This window comes from Muscardinus avellanarius (assembly GCF_963383645.1).
Source record: "Muscardinus avellanarius genome assembly, chromosome: 7".
NCBI lineage: Eukaryota > Metazoa > Chordata > Mammalia > Rodentia > Gliridae > Muscardinus > Muscardinus avellanarius.
This window is the reverse complement of record NC_137793.1, coordinates 62238385-62258973: the sequence shown is the minus strand read 5'-3', so window position 1 is coordinate 62258973 and position 20589 is coordinate 62238385. Positions and strand designations below refer to the sequence as shown.

General features: G+C 42.2%; 1 protein-coding gene across 2 annotated transcripts in view; it reads left to right on the top strand.

Moving 5' to 3' along the window:
* The window catches only part of FMN2 (formin 2), a gene marked incomplete at both ends in the record, with an annotated part of 296940 nt that extends 276584 nt beyond the window's left edge, over nt 1-20356 (top strand). For both annotated transcript variants that reach the window (XM_080698425.1, XM_080698424.1), the window contains 2 exons: nt 19261-19342; nt 20330-20356. In XM_080698425.1, coding sequence (XP_080554551.1) covers nt 19261-19342; nt 20330-20356 — 109 coding nt within the window. The remainder of the gene's footprint in view (nt 1-19260; nt 19343-20329) is intronic.
* Between the last annotated feature and the right edge of the window lie 233 nt (nt 20357-20589).

The following is a 20589-nucleotide window of genomic DNA, read 5'->3' as shown; positions in this document are numbered from 1 at the left end:
CAACTGAGGGGCTATGGCTGGGTCCTGGGAGGGTGATGTCACAGCAAGGTCACTCTTGCTTTATTGTGAACTGAGCACAGTTTCCTCCGACTGCTACACTGGATGCTATGTGGTATTGTTTGTAAACATTCACTAATTCCATGCTGCATTTTATGAGGATCCAAGACATTCAAGTTCATTTGAAGAAGGGCTCATCTTCCTTAGTCGAGATGTCTAGTGATTGGTCTAGGGCTTGTGGGGTGCAGTGTGCAGAGGAGAAGCAAAGAAGGGAGCTGACTCCACTCTCAAGGACTTTCCTCATGGCGCTTAGAGTGAGGGCATGATTTTCACATGCACTTCAAAGACATTAAGGGCATTTTAGGCAAGAAAATCTGGCTGAAGCAACAACAAATCCAATAACGCACAGTATGGCCTATAGTCATTTCTTTTTTAATCACCTTGACATTTTAACTTCCTAAATCAATTTGATGTTGGTAAGGGTGTTATTTAAATTGCTGTCTACTTTAACTTACTGGTGTATGTGACTTTGCAATAGGGAGTATTTGATGAGCCAAGACAAAGGACAGCTCTTCCTCTAATGGCACAAACATGTGGCTTCTACCGAGCTGAAACCTGCATTAGAGCAAAGCAAGTGGAATGTTTGTCCTCAGAAGGTTATGTCTTACAGTGGAGCAGGCCTCCACTGACATCCCCATGTTCATAATTCATAGTCAATGAAGCTGCATGCTCAGGTCCATGGGTGATGTCATGAGGGTAAGTTTAAGAAGGAAGAGACAACTTTCAAAGCCACTAAGCAGGAACTTGAAGTGTGCAGATAAGGAACAACTTGCTCTTACACAGTAACCTGTTCACTGGCACCTCCTTGAGATCCTCTCTTGGACTGCCATGTAGTGTCACTGTGTTTCAGCGATAGATAAGCGACTTTGGCCAGGTGACCCTTTTCATTCAGGCATTGACTTGTAGAGAAATGACCCATAAAGAGCCCTTTCCAATGCTCGCTTCCTCCGACAGAAAGCTTAACAGGACAGTTGACAAACTAGACAGTCAAAATAGTGGCAAATGGAGGCTGAGAATACATGGGCATCTGCTTTGAATTGGGGACTAGAAGTAATTAACTGGAAAGAAAGACAGAGGCAGGGGACCAACCTTGTGATGCAGGCTGGTTCCTGATCACTTGGTCTGTCACAGGTGCAGTTAAGAGTTTGAATTTTATTACATATCCAATAGAAATCATCCAATTTTAAGAAAGGCAGTATTTTACTTTATATAAAATGTTTTACCAGTTTTATTGAGGTGTAGTTGACAAATAAAAAGCATTCACGTTCATACATGTGTTGAACGTGTGGTGTGTTTAAAACATGATATTTGCACGTACATTGAGTCAACACTGAGCCAATTGCCACATCGGAGGCAGTTGGCAGGTGCATCATGGTGCTCAGTCACCTCCTCTTGTCTGTGGTGACAGCACTAGAGGTCTGCTGTCTCAGTAGATTCCAAGTGTACAGTACATACTAGCTCTCGGCATGGTGCTGTCTGTATGCTAAGACTCCAGGTTTCTTCATTATATAATTAAAGTTTGTTTTCTTTAATCAGTCTCTCCTCATTTCTTATATCCATACTATAATTTTACTGCAAAGTCATATGCTAATATTTCTGATGTTTTAGGAGCTATGATTTTGCAGTTTTTTAGATTGATAGTATTGTAGAAACAAATAAATACAGTTATACCTAATATAATCCTTTAATTCCTAAAATGACAGATACTTTTTTGTAACTTAGGCTTTCTGACTTTCTAATGATAGCCCTACTATTAATATGTAGATATGCCAGAAGTTTTTCTGATCCATATGTTTTACTACTATCTTCTTTGAAGCCCATGAGCATTTTTATTTCATTTCACCCTATTTTAATTTCTTATAACTTCGTCTCCTGAGTGAGATCTGAGTATCCCTGCGAGTGTCTAAGTTTACAAAGTTTCCTGAATCAACTTCCCCTGTCATTTGATCTTGTTGATAAGGCTAAACATTTTCCAAATCCATCAGCATGTCTCCATCCTCTCCCTTTTGGCCTTGTTCCACCTCTGATCGATTGTAGAGGCCACGGACCCCTTTAGGACTAGCTGCTCAGCTGACACCAGGCATCTCAAGCTGCATCTCCAGGAAGAACATGTTCCTGGCCAATGTGTCTCCATGGCTCATTGATCTCTTTCTGGAGAAGGGCTGGATGTCTCCTTACCAAGCCCTCTCTTGAATGATTTAAAACTTGATGCTGAGCTGTGCAACGTCTTGTCTAGCTGTACCTGGTAGAGTGGGGCTCACCCTGTGAGCGGCCTCTTCTGCCTTCTCTCAAGGGCATGCAGACCCTTCCCGGCATGAGCTGCCTCTGCTCTTGAACTGCCTCTGAGCTACACCCCCCCCTTTTTCTTTTTAGTCTTGGTACAGAGTCTGTCTCTCAACCTTGCTCAAGTTAGCCCTGAGCCTGCTGGGATTGCAGCATATGTCACCACACTTGGCTTCTTTTTTATTTTTTATTTGAGAGAGGTCTCACTAAGCTGCTGAGGCTGACCTCAAACCAGCTATTCTCCTCTCAGCCTCCCAATCCCTGGGACTATAGAAGTGTATAACCATACCCAGCAACAGTGTTGCTTTAAAAAAATAAACAGAACATATCTGCAGTTATGCTATTGATTTGGTATTTTACTGTTTATGTTAATATGGGTATTTTATAATATGGCATCTAAGGTGGGCTGCATTTATTATTAATTTGAAAAGTGATAAAAACTCAAAATAAAAACTCTACATTATCTAGACACTTCTTTTTTTTTTTTTTTTTTTTTTTGGTGGTACTGGGGGTGGAACCCAGGGGCCTTCTACCTCCGGGCTACACTCCCAGACCTATTTTATATTTTATTTGGTAACAGGGTCTCTTAAGCCAGCTGAAGCTGGCTTCAAACCTGCACGATCCTCCTGTGTCAGCCTCCCAAGTGTGGAGATTACAAGCATGCACCCCCACGTCCGGCTTATCTAGACACTCTTAATGCACTAAGTACTCATAGTAAATAGGCATTTATCTCAAAGTTAAAATAGAAGTGGACAATCAAAGTGTAAAAGCGAAGATGAAGAGGCTCCGGGGTTATTCCTGGCCACTTTGTTAGCTGTCTATATTCAAGGATTTTTTTTTTTTTTTGGTGGTTCTGGGGTTCCTGGAAGCTCTTCTACCTCCAGGCTACACTCTCAGACCTATTTCATATTTTATTTGGAAACAGGGTCTCTTAAGCCAACTGAGGCTGGCTTCAAACCTGTGCGATCCTCCTGTCTCTGCCTCCTAAGCACCTAAGGGTGAACACTTTTGAAAAAATTGATAACATTTAATTTGGACATTTAAAAGCTTTTCAAGTCTGTCTATAGGTAAGTAAATAAGAGGCATGGCTAGAATGAATATATATATATATATATATATATATATATATATATATATATATATATATGAATGACGGGCGTGGTGGCGCACACTTGTAATCCCCACGCTTAGGAGGCAGAGACAGGAGGATCACGCAGGTTCGAAGCCAGCCTCAGTTGGCTTAAGAGACCCTGTTTCCAAATAAAATATGAAATAGGTCTGAGAGTGTAGCCTGGAGGTAGAAGAGCTTCCAGGAACCCCAGAACCACCAAAAAAATAAAAAATAAAAAGAATATGTATATGTATATGTGTATGTGTATGTATATACATATATATATATAATTTCATTAGTTAAGAGAATTATTTCTGATGTTCACAGGTCTCAAAAGCTCTTCTTTTGAACGTAAGGCTGTGCTCTAGTTTCTCTTCAGTCTAGAAGTCAGCCTGGACATGGGCATCAATGCTGCTTGGGGGTCAGAAGCATTCTTCATTCTGTGTCAAATTCCTACACAGACTCGTTTTCTACAATCTTGGATTAATTTTCTCAGTGTTTACTTATGTCTCCCACAGTATGTGTATAGCCCTTGGCACACCATTTTACCTCTCTATGCCTCAGTTTGCCCATCTGTGCAGTGAAGAATGCAGTGAGACGTGAGCCCGAGCGCTCGGCACAGTCTCACGTGGAGAGGCGTCTTGCTTACCTTGGCCGCCATTGTCCTCGTGGGCAGCAGTGTTGTTCTACATACAGTCAGCTTTGTATTAGAGAGTCTAACACCAAAACACACAGAAGCCAAACCCTGTGCGAGTCCACTCCATCAGCCATTCTTACGTGTATTCCCAGGGTGTGAACTGAGGCAATTATAAATGCTTGACCTTAGGAAATTATTGAATCTTTGTCAACTTTAGTTTTCTAATTTGTAGAGCTGAAATAATAACCTCCAATATACATGATGTCGAAACCAAGTGATGTCAAGTGTAACATTCCCAACTCAGCGAGCATCTCATTGCAGGTGCTCGATATGATGAGTAGTACTGAAAGATTTTTAAAAATTACTGTTTGTATTATGTATGAGCCTAATTTTTGTGGGGGGCACTAGAGATTGAACCCAGAGATATTTTACCTCTGACAATACCTTGAGACCTATTTTATTATTTTTATTTTGAAAAGGTCTAAGTATGTTTCTGAGGGCCTCACTGAATTGCTGAGGCTGGCCTCGAACCTGTGATCTTCCTTTCTCAGCCTCCAAGTACTCGGATTACAGGTGTGTGCCATTACTCCTGGATTGTTTTTCTCTTTGTACAATAGAAGCATTGTACAAAGAGATAAGGCACTTAGAGAAGAACAGAGTGGGTATTCATGAGGCACAGAGTTTAGGAAGGATGACAGCGCTTCAAATGGAAGGAATAGAAGAACAGAAGCTGGGAATCACATGGAATAACTTCTCTGTTGGGAGTCTGTATCTTTTTGTTTTAGTATTATTATCCATTTAACATTTAAAGCCAAAGTTCCTCTTTCCATGGACCTGTGTCTCTCCACTGGGAATCTATAGCCATCATCTGGGTTTGTCCCATTTTGTCTCTGCCAACTCAGCAATCCCCTGCTACTCACCCCTGGTTATTAAGCATTGGCTTCCAGTCCTTTAAATTACATGTCTCTGTTACAGCAGAGCTGTGTTGCAGTCCCTTAAAGACAAGGCCTGAGCCCCTTTGGCTCTCTTTTCATATCTTGGTCTTCTCACTGTTGATGGCAAAGCTATCAGCAAAGCATGGAAACAAAGACATTTGAGATAGAGGAGTTCCATCTTTTAGACAGTCAGGTGGGGATGGTACTTGGATGCTGACACAGGAGGAGTACAAGATCGAGGCCAGCCTCAGCAACTCAGTGATACTCTCAGCAACCTAGGAAACTGTTTCAAAATATGAAATAAGCCGGGCGTGGTGGCGCACGCTTGTAATCCCCGCGCTTGGGAGGCGGAGACAGGAGGATCACGCAGGTTCGAAGCCAGCTGTGCTGGCATAAGAGACCCTGTTTCAAAAATATAAAATAGGTCTGGGAGTGTAGCCCAGAGGAAGAAGGGCTTCCAGGAACCCCAGTACCACCCAAAAAAACAAACAAAAAAAAATATGAAATAAAACAGGCTGTGGGTGTAGCTCAGAAGTAGAGTGTCCCTGGGTTCAATCCTGAGTACTACAACAAATAAACAAATAAATGAATACATAAAATAGAAAGTGACAAACTAGAGACAAGACAAGATAATGTTGATGGCAAATTACAGATAACGGTGGGATAGCAAATTTTATTTTAATATTATGAACAGATAGACAGATGTATAGACAGATGGGGAGTTACTAGAAAGCACACAACAATTCAGAAAAGAACTCATGCCAGTGAGAGTGATGTTATTACGAGGAAAACCTAACTTGCCTAATCTTTTCTGGAGCTTTCCACTTTATCCATGGAGAATTCAAAGGAGGAAGTTCCCAGAGCCACCTTCCTTTTTTACACAACCATTTAACGTTGCTCCAGGATCCGCTCTTTCTGGCCCCTGGACTCCGCTGCTGTGCCCCCTCTGGACTTAGGGCTTGTCCACATGCTTCACCAAAGCCACTCTGCCTGTCACTGGAGGTGTGAACAAAGCCACATATGTTATAGTCAGGACGGATCATCAGTAGATACATACTGCGACCCTGACAAAGGATAGGTTGGAACAGGGGGAGAATAGGGAGTGATTTGTTCTATATAAACTAGCCAGGCAGTGTCTCTGGGCAGTGATGGATAGATACGCAGAGACAAGAGGAAGTGGGGGAATGAAGGAGCTGAAATCTGAGGGAAGAAAATTCCAGAAGAGGAAGCAGCAAGCACAAAGGCTAAGGGAGAAGCTTGTTGAGCAGGGAGGCCCAAGTGGCTGGGACAGAGCCAGTGAGAGGGAGAGGCAGGGGCACTGGGCCAGGAGGTGCAGCCTGGAGACCCAGCGAAGGCCACGCTGAGAAGGCAAGCGCCGAAAGATGCAGGCACAGTGCCGCCGGCCCCATCGTGAGGAAGATGAGCTCTGCATTGACCTTTGTGATTAGAACCCTGGAGGATGGTGGTCCACAGGTGCAGGTTGTCCAGTGGCTAGGGAAAAACATCTGCTTAAGTAGGAGCACTGCGCACGCCTGTAATCCCAGCACTTGGGAGGCCGACAGGAGGATCACAGGTCCAAAGCCAGCCTCAGCAACTTAGACCCCAAGCAGCTTAATGAGACCCTTAATGTTTCAGAATAAAATAGAGCTGAGGAGTAGTTCAGAGGTAGAATGCCCCCGGGTTTCATCCCTAGTACCAAAATAAATCAACATCAGCAGAAGTGGAGACGGGCAGGGAGTGTGAACAACCCTTTAACAGAGTTTGTTCATGTAAAGGACCACAGCACTTAGCTGGGAGGGGGGTGCAGATTAAGGTTTGTTTTCTGCATTTGTTTGTTTGTGTTTTGGATGGTGGGATAAAAGGCATATTTGTAGCCAGATAGGAATCATCCAATAGAGGAAAACTGTGACCTTTGCTCTCCCTCAATGTGCGTGGCCCTTGATTCCTCCCTGCCTGTCTCCCACATCTCTTCCTTAATTAAGCCATTCTTCCTCTTGCATAATTCCTGACCATCACAGTAAAAATAGCTTTGTTGTACTCTTAGGAGTTGTACATGGAAGAAACTGGATGAACTGTCCATAACTTAATTCCTGTACATATGTAATAGCCGTTGAGTCCCCCGACCACCCAGAAAGTCACTGTGCAAACATAGGGGGCAAATGACACTCATCGTTCTTGTGAGAAGTGCCAAAACAAAAGCCACAGGGTAAGTTCCGACAGAGCTTAGCTTTCTAAAACCACCGAGATTATACAAACATCTTACCACAGGTGGAAATAGTAAAAGGAAGTCTGCATGGAAAATGTCAAATTTAGTAAGCACCATTATTCTTCTATAATAAAGAATGAACTTGGCCGTCAGATTCGGTTTTGTGATGGCTTTGGCCATCACTTATGGCAGGAATTTGTTTTACTTACTATCATAGGTTCGTGGTATCAGTGACTGTTATTTTACAATGTTGAGGAAATCTAAAACATCCTCAATATGTACAAAAAGAACACAGTCATCCTCATAGGATTTGGTAAAGGGCATATGAACTGAGCTACTCTTGTAAATCATTTTCCATGAAAACCCAAATTTCCCAGAGAATTAAAAGATCCATGATAAAAACAAGCCCATGTTTATCTAAACGAGAGAAGTAAAAATGCTAGTGATGAGCAGCGTGGTCAGGGGCCTAGAGACCTCAGCCTGCACATGCACACAAGTGCTCCAGTGCCCAGCGATGCTAAGTCTACCAAAATAGTCTTCCAAATAGTTCCTTCCAGACTTCTTGGCATATAAAATCCCTCATGGGAGAGTGGAAGGGGCTGGCTCTCCACCTGATAGACGGGGTTCAGGCTCTTCCTGGCCTTGCTGACACTCATCTTCTCCCCAGAGCAACTGCATCTTACTTCTTTAGCAGCACAGATAGGGGACCTTCCTGAGCTTGCCTGACACACTCACCTCTTCTGACTGCTATGCAGTTGAGACTGTTGTCATTTGAGACTCTGGAAGAATTGTGTAGACTGTCCTTTTTTCTAGGCTTTTTCACCTTTAATCCTGTATCAGGTTAGATCACCAAAACACAACACCGTATTTTTGAAGTGTTAGTTAGCTTTCCTTGCTTTAGAAACCTCTTCAACTGAATTCAAGTTTCATCTCAGTTTATGTTGGGAGACTTTTGTTTAAAAAATCCACCAATAAATTCATTTTTACATTATTACTATTATTATATTTTTGTTACTGGTGCATTGCAATTGTACAAGGTAGTGAGATTCATAGTGTTACATTTATGTATGCACACATTTATTTTGCCGTTTCTTTCCCCCATGTCTCCTTTTCCTTCTCTCTTCCCTTCCCCAATACTTCTACTAATACTTCTACTAATCTACTGATCTCTTCTAATTTTCCTGAGATCTCTTTCTTTTATTTTTTTCTCTGTGACTTTCACATGTGAAAGAAAACATGACCCTTGACTTTCTGAGTCTGACTGATCTCACCTAGCATGATGTTCTCCAGTTCCACCTGTTTTCCTACAGATCTACAAATGATGTAATTTTGTTTTTGATGGCTGAGTAGAACTTCATGAAAAAAAAATATATATATATTATATAGAGAGAAAGACACACACATACATATATAATATTTTCTTTATTCACTCATCTGTTGATGGGCACTTAGGTTGGTTCTATAACTTAGCTATTGTTAATTATGCTGCTATAAACATGGATAGACATATTTCACTATAGTATTCTAACTAATTATTTTGGAAAGATACCTGGGAATAGTATAGCCACATCATATGGTGGGCCCATTCTTCAACTTTTGAGGAACCTCCATAATGATTTCTGTACTGGTTGTACTAATCTGTAAGCCCACCAGCAATGTATAAGAGTTTCTGTTTCTACACATCCTTGCCAGCATTTACTGTTGTCTGTATTCTTGATGATTGCCATTCTGACTGCCATTAGATGGAATATCAGTGTAATTTAGATTTGCACTTCCCTGATTACTAGCAGTGAAGACCATTTTCTCATATTTTGTTGGCCATTTGAATTTCTTATTTTGAGAAGTGTCTGTTTCATTCAATTGCCCATTTATTGATTGAGTTATTTGGGGTTTTGATGTTAAATTGTTTTTTAGTTCTTTTTATATTCTGGATATTAGTCCACTGTCAGAGGAGTAGCTGGCAAAAATGTCCTCCCATTCTGTAGGCCTGCTTTTTACACTTGGGTTTATTTTGTTTGTTGTGTAAAAGCTGTTTAATTTTATGCTTTCTCAGTTATTGATTCCTCGTTTTCTATTCTAGGCTTTAGGGCTATTATTGAGGAAGTCTCTGCCTGTGCCTCTATGTTATGGATTTTTTTTTTTTTTTTTTTGGTGGTGGTACTGGGTTTCCTGGAAGCCCTTCTACCTCCGGGCTACACTCCCAGACCTATTTTATATTTTTGAAACAGGGTCTCTTACGCCAGCGTGGCTGGCTTCGAACCTGCGTGATCCTCCTGTCTCCGCCTCCCAAGCGCGGGGATTACAAGCGTGCGCCACCACGCCCGGCCATATGTTATGGATTTTTTTCTATGTGTTTTTCTATTAACTGTATAGTTTCTGGTTTGATTTGGAGGTCTCCAGTCCCTTAGGAATTGATCTTTGTGCAAGGTGAGAGGTAGGGTCTAGTTTCATTCTTCTTCATATGGTAATCCAGTTTCCCCAGCACCACTTGTTGAGAAGGCTGTAATTACCTCAACATAAATTTTTGGCACCTTTGTCAAGAATCAGCTAGCTGTAGCTGTGGATTCGTCTGTGCATTTCCTGTTCTATTGGTCTATGTGTCTGTTATCTGTTTTGGCCAGTGCTGTGCTATTTTGTTATTATAGCTCCCTAGTATAATTTTAAATCAGGCATCCAGCTTGGTTCTGAATGCTCAGAATTGCTTTGGCTATTCTGGGGCTTTTGTTCTTCCCTATGAATTTTAGGACTTTTTTCTAGTTCTGTGAACAATGACATTGGTATTTTGTTAGAGATTATACTGAATCTGTAGGCTATTTTTGGTATTATGTCCATTTTGACAATATTTATTCTGCTTATCCAAGAACATGGGGGGTTTTCCCATCTTTTAATGTCCTTTTCAATCTCTTTCTTCAGTGTTCTGTAATTTTTACTGTAGAGATCTTTCAGTTTTATTCCTAGGTATATAGTAGTTTTTACACTACTGTGAATGGAATTATTTTTCATATTACTTTTCAGTGGATTCTTCATGAGTATGTAGAAAAGCTATTGTTTTTTTTTTTTTTTTTTTTGGTGGTAGAAGGGATTGAACCCTTCTACCTCTGGGCTATACTCTCAGACATGTATATATATATATATATATATATATATATATATATTTTTTTTTTTTTTTTTTTTTTTTTTAATTTGGAAACAGAGTCTCTTAAGCCAGCAAGGCTGGCTTCAAACCTGTGTGATCCTCCTGCCTCCCGTGTGCAGGGATTAAAAGTGTGTGCCACCATGCCCAGCCAAAGCTATTGATTTTTATAAATTGATCTTGTGTCCTTCTACTTTGCCAAATTTGTTTTTCAGTTATAGAAGTCTTCAGGTGAATTTTGTGGGCCTTATCAGTATAGGATCAGGTCAAAACACTGATATTTCACTTCCCTCCTATTATATTTAATTTCCTTCTCTTGCTAATTGCTGTGGCTAAAATTTAAAGCACTATATTGGAAAGAAGTGGTAGTAGTGTGCATCCTTCTTTGTTCCTGGCTGTAGAGGAAATGCTTACAGCTTGTTCCCATTCTGCATGGCCGTGGCTTTGGGTCTGTTGAATATTGCCTCTATTATACTGAGGTAAGTTCCTTCTATTGCTAATTCTCCCGAATTTCTGTATCTTCTGAACTTTCTATTTACTGTGTTGGTCACTTGTGTGTGCATGGAGGACGTGAGGACGAGGGAGAGAAAGGACTCGGGATGGGTGGCCATGCTATTATCTCAGGCCCAAGCTGGGCCAGAGGGAGAAGATGGTCCTTGGGGACCTGGAGCTTGGGTTCTAGGGAAGAAATGACAGGTGAGGGGAGCTTAATAAATAAGCAGCAGCAAGAAAGAGTAAGGAAGCATGTCCTGAGAGGTAGTTGGAAAACTCACAAGCTCCCCGAGACCAGCAGTACGACAGCTGGATGCATTAGAGACATATTGGCCACTTCTGGGTCACTAGCACTTGGTTGCAAGTAGGGCTTGGAAAGCAACTGGGGGTTGTGCCAGTAGGGAGCATAATGGTACCTTTTGTAAAAATGACAGGTAGATGTGAATGAAGCTTTATATATTTGTATGATTTTGCTTTGCTGTGTTTGCTTTGTTTGTTTTGGAACTGGAGATTGAATCCAGAGGCATCCTACTACCTCCAAGCCAAACCCCCAACCCTTTTTATTTTCTATCTTGAAACAGAGTCTTGCTAAGTATCTTAGAGTCTTGCTAAATTGCTGAGGCTGGCCTCAAACCTGGTATCCTCCTGTCTCAGCCTCCCAAGCACTGGGATTACAGGCATGTATCACTACCACTTGGCTGTCTCATTTGCTTTACAATGAGGGCTGAGCAGCATGCTCTCATTTTTATGTATCCATAGCCATTTCAAAGTGATGGGGAAAGATCCTCATGGCCGAGGGGGCTCATCCATGCTGGGTCTTATATAATCAAAGGTAGTCCTCACAGAGAGCCAGGCTCAAGGGAATCAAGGCTGTTGGTTTACTGTGTTTTCTTGTGAATGATCCTGCCATCTCTTTTCACCCATACACTCAGGTTCGAAGTCACCCGCGCTGGCTTAGGAGACCCTGTTTCCAAATAAAAAGTATAAAATAGGTCTAGGAGTGTAGCCTGGAGGTAGAAGGGTTTCCAGGAACCCCAGTACCACCAAAAAAAAAAAAAAAATACTTTCAGGAAATATTGACACACGTAACCCCTGCTTGCTGGCTTTAGGTCTACAAGAGGAATACAGTTGTGGCTTTTAGAACATGTATTTCTGTCATGGAGTTAGATTTGGGGACTGAGAATTGCACAGCCTTCAGCCCCTTCTGTTGTAAAAGTAGCACACTTGCTGGTGAGGGGTGTGGAGTGTGCTTGTGCCTGCAGACCTGTGTGCTGAAGGCTTGCTTTTTTCCTTCCAGGAGCTACTTTGTGCTCACTCTAATTGTTACTTGGTTATTTGTAACCACAGGTTTGTTTGTGAATGCCCAGTGCCATGCTTCTCTGAAAAAGAAAAAAAAACAACCAAACAACTTTCAGCAATGAGGTTTAGAACTATTTACCCCGGACCTGTAAAAAAAAAAAAAGAAAGAAAAGAAAAAAAAAAAAGAAAGAAAAAAAGAAATATTTACCTGCAGAAACTTACTTTCTTTTTCTTTGTAATAGTGATAAGTAACATCTTGGCAGACCTATTTTCAATATATCTCAGGGGTTTTGTGATTTGCATATGTGTTTTAAGCCATTTAGATTTTAAAAGAGAAAAGACAGAGCCAGGAAAAATGTTCCCCTTTAGTTCCATGAGGCATCTGATACCCACATCTGTCTTTACCTGTAGAAAGACTCACAGCCCTCAAACTTATTCCCATCCAGACTTTGCCTAGTATTGCTGCCCCTTGCTCTCCCCTTTGGGTAGAAAAATTAATCTAGTGGGCAGACCTGATGGCGTTATGTTTCAATGAAGTGCACTATGAACTGGTGGTGGTCGCAATTATGTCCACTCTCAGTGGGCGTCTGTTAGGTCCATCTGCCCGGGGTCAGGACCTCGGGCTGGTGACACCACAGCTCCATGCTGCGCCCCATCTCTCCTGGCCCACAGACTCGGTGACCAGGCCCTGCTTGTGGCAAGCAGAGCTGAGCCTGCAGGAAGTGACTTATTTAGACCAAATTATTGATGTTTGGTGGCAGGAAAGTGGCTCCTTTTCTCTTTTGATTGCCTGATGGGAGCGTATCTGTTTCTTGATAAGATTGTGACCAGTGCTGTTTGGTCTACAAGATACAAGGTAGATGCAGATTATTCTGCCTGCAGCCTGCAGGATCCTTCTGGTTTCTTTTCTCCGTATCTGCCCCAGGGTTATCTTCCTTATTCATCTCACCAACTGGTTTTAAACTTAATCACCTGAACTTCTGTATATGTTTGCTTGCCAATAAGGGGGCTAAGAAAAGAGAAATGTGGCATTATTAGGAGGGAAATGAGAAACCACTCCCTGGGTTTTAGAATAATCCTCAGCGGAAGTGAATCCAGTTACAAGTAAGGATACAATGTCAGAAACTTTTAGTTTGTTTTGAAAAGAAAAATAACAATGGGAACTTAAAACTAGTTTAAACAAATCCTATAATAAGGAGTATTTTTAATTCAGTTACTTATATCTGTCTTCTCTGTGGAATTATAAACCTTAAAAGCATTCTGACTCTTCTGTTCTTAGATTTTTCTTTTTCTTTTTCCTTTTCTTTTTCTATCTCTTCTGAGCTATACCTAAGACTTTTTTTTTTTTTTTAAATCAGGGTCTGGCTTAGTGAGGGTTTCACTGAGTTGCTGAGGCGGGCCTTAAACCTGTCTCAGCCTCCCAAGCACAAGGATTACAAGTGTTTACCATTGCACTAAAATTTTATTTAATAACTTCTAAACTGACAACTCAAAAACCAAATGAAGTGGTTCTCACTTGGACCATTTTCATGTAAAGAATCAAGCTCCAAATAGATGTACTGAAATTTGCTTAGCTGCTCTTTACGTGACATTTACAACTTTATTTTAGAAGACAAATTTTGCATAAGGACTTTTTAAAGTAAATTTAAGCTTAAGCTTTAATAATCAAAGACGTTTTTTCATCAGCTTATTTTTGCCCATAACCTAGAAAACATTTCCACCAGGGCTGACCTCAGAGTCATATTCATCACCAAAAGTTTTGCGAGTCTCTGTCACTGGGTCTGTATAGCGCCACAAACTCTGTCATTATCAAATAATGGTGTCACACTTCTTTACCCTGATCAGCCTGAATTTCAAGTTTTGCATTCATTTCAGTAGCCCTGTCCCTCAGACAAGTTGCTGAGCAAGCAGGTGGCACAGCACCTTGGAAGTTGATACTCTTGGAAACTTGAGGGGTAGCCTGCCTCTCCTGAGTTGGCCTTCTGGCCTCCCCCACCTGGCTGAGCCCCGGGGGTGGGTGGGACCTGTGGCACCTAAGAGACTCCATTCCTTTGCAAGGAACTAAACTCAGAAGCTTATTCTCACTGGAGGTGCCATTCATATCAGCTCCATTACCTGCCTTTCTCCTCTAGTGAAGACAGAAATCATCACAAAGAGGTAGAGGGTCTGATCAAGGCAGGCCTAGTGGCTCCAGTGAGAGGGTATCCATCTGTCATCTAAGAAGAAACAGAAGAGGCTTAAATACACACAGAGTGGGCAGTTTTCAGAGGCTGGGCCACAGTAGGGCACTGCACGTGTTTCAGGAGGCCCCAGGAGGGTGGCCCTGGTTCAAGCAGGTTACAACAGTGATGTGTCTTACAGTGGCCCCAGCCCACCAGGTAAGGGTTAAATTAGTCTGTGTATGGAAAGAGTATAACTTAGTTTGTTACAAAAAGACTTTATTCAAAATTGGTCATATAGAGATTGATCCTGATGGCAACAGGTTTTCATTATCTGGGAATCAGATTCCACTCGTCATCTCACTTTTTTCAAGCATTCCCAGAGTGAAACTTCACTTTCGAGCAGAATTGTTTTATTCATGTCACTCTTCATCTATCTGACTTCATAGCCAGGTGCGGTGACATACACCTGGAATCCCAGTACATGGGAGGCTAAAACGGGAGGATTACAGGTTAAAGGCCAGCCTCAGCAACTTAAAGGGACCCTGTTTCAAAATAAAAAGGGCTGGGGGTATAGCTTGGGAGTAGAATGCCTCTGCATTAAACTTCCAGTAACAACAATAACAACAACAACATCTGGTTCCATATGTCCTTTGGTTTTTTCCTGTAATTGTACATCCTCAGAAATGAAGCCTCATTCCTTACCCACTCTTAGTCCTCTCTTTAAGGAACAGCTTTGAAATGCAGAGTTTTAGCAGAGTTCTCTTTGTTTCTGAAGTTTTATGAAAGACCTTACAGAAAAAAATAATAAAATTTTATGGCCATTATCTACCACTTAATGTCCTTCTCTTCCCCCTAAATAGTAATGCTACATTTCCTGTTTTCTAGTCTCTATTTCTTGGGGGTTTTTCCCCCCCAAAATCCCTTAAAGTGATGAATGAGGAGATTCTTTCCAGTATCATATGATTCCATCTTGCTCATATGCTCCTTCTCCTCTTAGATTGCCGATTGGATAACTATTAAAACGAGTCTGCCAGGGGTGGTGGCGCACGCTTGTAATCCCTGCACTTGGGAGGCAGAGACAAGAGGATCACACAGATTCAAAGCCAGCCCTTGCTGGCTTAAGAGACCCTGTTTCCAAATAAAATGTAAAATAGGTCTGGGAGTGTAGCCCGGAGGTAGAAGGGTTCCATCCCCAGAACCACACACACAAAAAAAAGGCTATCAGAGATATCATCCTAAAATTTTTATTTCCCTTTTTAGTTCTCTAATAACAAATGCCCTGGCAACCCCCCTTCATAAGAAGGCAACCATGTTAAAAAGATTGTATCATCATGAGCCACTCACAAGGGCCACGTGTCTGAACCTGGGCCACAGGCCCAGCCAACAACGGAGGATCCAGGATCCGCTCAGGGGCCAGCAGTGCAGCAGCTGCCCAGGGTCTTCACCAGCACAGCTTCCTCTCTCCTCCCACCTTCTCTGTTCATGTTGACTTCTTTCCTCCTTGCAAACTAAGTATTCCACTCTTTTTATTTCCTTCCTCTTTCCAAAAGGGAAAAATCAGCTGTGTGTGTGTGTGTGTGTGTGTGTGTGTGTGTGTGTGTGTGTGTGTGTGGCGCTGAAGTGCACCAGCTCTGAGGTACGCCCCCAGCCCTTTTTATTGTTTTGTCTTGAAACAGGGTTACTGAGAGTCTGGCTCAGTTGTTAAGGCTGTCCTTGAATCTGTGATCTGACTGTCCTGGCCTCCCCAAGACTGGGATCCCAGGTCGTGTTACTACACATGGCTCACATCAGTGATGCTTAAACCCTTGGATGGAGAGTTGGGAAATTAATATCTTTCTTTCCTGCCAGAAAGCCTCATGCATCACTGGGAGGTGGGGTGAGGAAGGGTAGGACCTGCAGGGGCGGTTACTGGACAGACCCAAAATGCCTGCCAGGGAACTGCCCGCCACACCAGCCAAGGAAGAAGCATTGCTGTCCGCACCAGCTAGGCCTCTTTGCGCCGATTGGGCCTCTCCACACCGACTTCCCCCTCCCTTGTGGTGGTTCTTATTTCTGCCAACTCTGGCAGTGTTTCTGATCTCCAGGGATGCATTTTTTTTTTCTTCTTGTCTGAAGTGTGGAAAAAATGTCTTCTTGTCAAAGTTGTGTTGAAATGACTTGGGCATTTGGAAGCAGCGGCTAGGAAGTGGGGAGGGTGAGCCCCAAGGTGAGCAGCTGGACCTGCAACCAGGACAGACAGCCACGGCCGGGAGGCCTGCAACCCTGGTGCTTGGGACACTGAAACAGGAGGACCGCAGGGTCAGAGCCAGCCCCAGCAACTTAATAAGGCCACCATCAACCTAGTGAGACCCTGTTTTAAAATAAAAAATAAAAATAGGGAGGTGCCTTGGAGATTGAGTACCCCTGGGTTCAATTCCTAGCACCTCAAAATGAAAAAGAAAAAAACAGAACGGTAAGGGAGACTTGAACCATGAGGCCAGCTGCTGATACCTCAGTGATGGGAAGGGTGCAGCGTCTCAGAGTCCTGCTCATGGATCACCTGCGTCAGATCCTCCTGGTGCTGCTGCTTCTGAATGTAACCCAGAGGAACCAGGGAAGAATGAGGGTAGTGGGCCCAGAAAGCTGCATTTTAACAAATTCCTCGTGGGTCTATGGCCCTTGTTAGAAGAGCACCTTGTTTAGCATTCTGGCCCATGGTTATCTAGCTTTTCCAAATCACTTCTGATACACCTGTAGAGGTGATCAGGATGAGGAGACCGACTCACCCTACTAGACACATAAGAAACTGAGGTGAAAGCCAGAATGACAGGGGATCTTGTGCCAGCAGAGGGGAGAGAAGCTTGAGCTCTTGAAGCTCAGCATGGTGTCCTTGACTCTCGTTCAGCCTTCGACTATGCTCCTCTGTATGCCAGATATTTTTTCTTTCTCCAAGTCCCATTTGCCCTTTTCAAGAAAAGTATGAACAACTAAGATATCTCTTTTAAACAAGGCTCAGCTGTCAAAGCACACCAAAAAGATTATCGTAGTCCTGCCCATCCACCCCGGGACACGATCATGCCTTACAGGAACTTGAGTGGCTGTCCTGAATACATCAGTGCATCATGTGCTTGTGTGTCTCTCCTGTGGGATCCTGAGTTTACTTGTCCCTGTGGACAGCCAGGCGCTGGTCTGGAGCTCCTGCGGCACACGTGACTGACAGCAAGTGGAGGGTCAAAGGTCCTGTGCGGCTTGAGGCTCCTGCTCCTGACTCTCTGCATCTCCACCGTCAGCAATGATTGGTTTTACTTTGTGTGCACTGAAATATGTTTGCATAGAATCCACTTCCCGTGATCCTTACAAAATGTGTTTTTAGAAGAAAATAAATAGGATAGGGAGAAAATGAGGATGCTTTAGGGAGAAGCTAAATACTTGTGAAGTTCATTTCTTTTAAGTGCCACAAAATGCTTCAAAGAACTCCAAGTAGATTTAACAGGGAGTTGGCTGGGTTTTGGCTAAGTGCTGACCCAAAATTTTTCTAATTCCCCATCTAAATACTTCAGCATAAATTTACTGGTAGCTATTTCAGAGGAAAATAGGACTATGAAATTCTTAGTTTGTTATAAAGAAAATGTTTTTGTCTTCAAATATTTAGAGGAAGGATTAAGGCAATTTATGGCTTGGGTAGAAAGGAATAAAAGGAGTAACAATGAAGTGTCTTGTAAATGGCCATCACTTTCTGGAATTACTGACAGTACCCGTCTGGCAGGCGTTTACCTCTCGAAGGAACTGCTTTCGCTTGTCCTGCTGTAAGGTAAACCACCATCTGCGGCGAGTGGCTAACCTGGATTGTTTGTTTTAAAATTCTGTTGTTTGAGAAGAGGGCCGAGCCAGTGGTAGAAGACATAAATTCTGTCATTAGATCATTTGCCACAGGACTCAAGAAATATATTTGTAATTCATCTCTTTCAGAAAATTAGACTGCCAGGTCTACACAAAATGTGTTTTTTTTTTTTCCCTCCCTTTAAGACTAAGCCATAGCTGGTTTGGTTTCTCCAGAAATACCTCATTTTTAACTCCCAAGGTCAAATCACAAGAATAAAATAAAAAATAAAAAATAAATTAACCTGATAATATTTCCTTACTGTAATACCCCTTCTTGTTAAGAGTCCAAATCTGTAGAGATCTTACTATGTGTTTAATCAAAGCAATCATAACTTTTTATAAGACTTTAAAATTTATAAAGAAATTTTAAATGAAATTATATTCGGTCTTTGCAACAACTATGCGTATTAACAGTATCTGCTCTGCTTTTATATGTGATTGAGCCTTTCGTTATCTGAGAGAGTACCTAAGTCCAGAGGTGATGCATTACCAGTGTCTGCAGAGAGGTTCTATCTGCGAGCAGCCTCCTTTCTCGACTGCACCTCTGTTGAGCCCAGTGCTGCCTTCCGTGGGGGGCATGCACACAGAGAGAGCCTACAAATGTGAACACACTATCACTGCTTGTTCTTTTCTGTCACAGTCAAATGATGAATGGTCCCCATGCTCAGGGAAGTTCAATCTTTAGAAACTGCCCAAGTGTTTTTTGCAAATGATTTTATGCATAGGTAAGTATGGTGTAGAAAGTGAATCTGAAATAATTTTAAATAAGCATGTGATTTCTTATATAATGAGAAGTTATCTTAAGTTATGTAAGTCTGCTGATTTATGGTGCCAATTCTGTGGGTGTGGTATTGCCGGTCTCCAGGTGTCCCTCCCCATAGGTAAAAATGCACTGCGTGAATAAGACCTCCTACCTCTAATGGTCAATGTCTTCAAGTCACTGTCACATCACAGCACTGCACATGTGGTATTCCTCCAGTAACCCAAATCTGTAATGTGTTCCAGTTCCCTCGCCTATCATCTGGAGGACTGTTAGTGGTCCACACAGGGTTCTGTTTAAATTAACTGTCTTCTCCCCACTCAGAGTAAAAGAAGCTGAAGAGGTGTGCAGGCAGAAAAAAGGAAAATCACTTTACAAAATAAAACCAAGACATGACTCTGGGATTGTAAGTATACATAGTACAAGTTTTTAACTTGTGATTCTCTTTGCCTTTTGAACCTTGTCTTCACAATATGTGGAAACCTGTGTGATACTTTAAAATTTAATTATATTCATTCATGGGAACAGCTGTTATAGTAACAATGTAGTAGGTTCCTACTAACAGAATGCCCAAGTTTAGAGATGATTGGCCATTACTTATTGCAAATAGCAATGCCCAATAATATTTTAATTATTTTCCTCTTAAGTTTGGGTAAATGATAAACTTTTTATGTCAAGAATTTCTGATTATTTGTGCCTTTAGTATGTCCAGATAGGAGAATCTCAATATTCAGTATTCAGAACTTGAGAATTAAATGACTCTGCTAAGAGCATGGACCTTGTGGCATGTAGACATTGAGGGGGGCGCCTTTCACTTTCTTCGTTGTAGACACCATGGCCCAAGGCTGGATGTGAACCCAGAGTCACTGTGACATGGGATTTGTGTCTCTGTGACATGATGGGAATTGCCAGGCATAGGTGGAGCTTGATGAGGGTACTCAAACTTTGCCCATAACCCAAATGGGGCTGTGGAGTTGACCTTATGGCAGCTGTAGGGCCATAGACTGAGTCCAAAAAGCTAATCTAACTTGCTTCCTTGACTGTGCCCTCCTTTAAAATAAAATGCTGGGGTGGCGACCCTGGAGAGAAGGGCTTGGTCACCTGCTACTCTACAGGTGTGTTTTGGAGGAGTCCCACTTAGTACCAGAACAAGTAAGTGGCACTGTTTGAAAGGAAAGCAGAGTTAGTAGAAGCATTTTGAACTGGGGAAGTGTGGCATAGTCTAAACAGAAAAGATGATGCTGACCCACGCTGAGACCTGAGGAAGGCGTCTACTTAGAAGAGCTAGGTAGGATCTATATCTGAATTTTGAGCGCAGATGTGGTTGGTCTGTCTAAACTCCTTAAGTTCTTTTTTCTGACTATAATTCTTGATCTGGTGTATTTATTTTCAGAAAGCAAAAATCAGCATGAAAACTTGAGCAAGGAGCAGCAGGGTGATGGAGAAGCCGCCCCTGAACCACCCCAGGATGCACAGCAGGCCCGAAGGTGAAGGAAACGCCACCTTCGCATCATTTTTCTCCTTAGCCTTTAGTTGGTAGTTTAAGTGCCGAGAAATGTAGTGTTTTGTTTGTTTTTTCCCGTTGTAGTCCTCGGCCCCTCGGCCCTTCCCATGTGTACTACCACTTTCCAACAGAACAATAGGACATTTAAC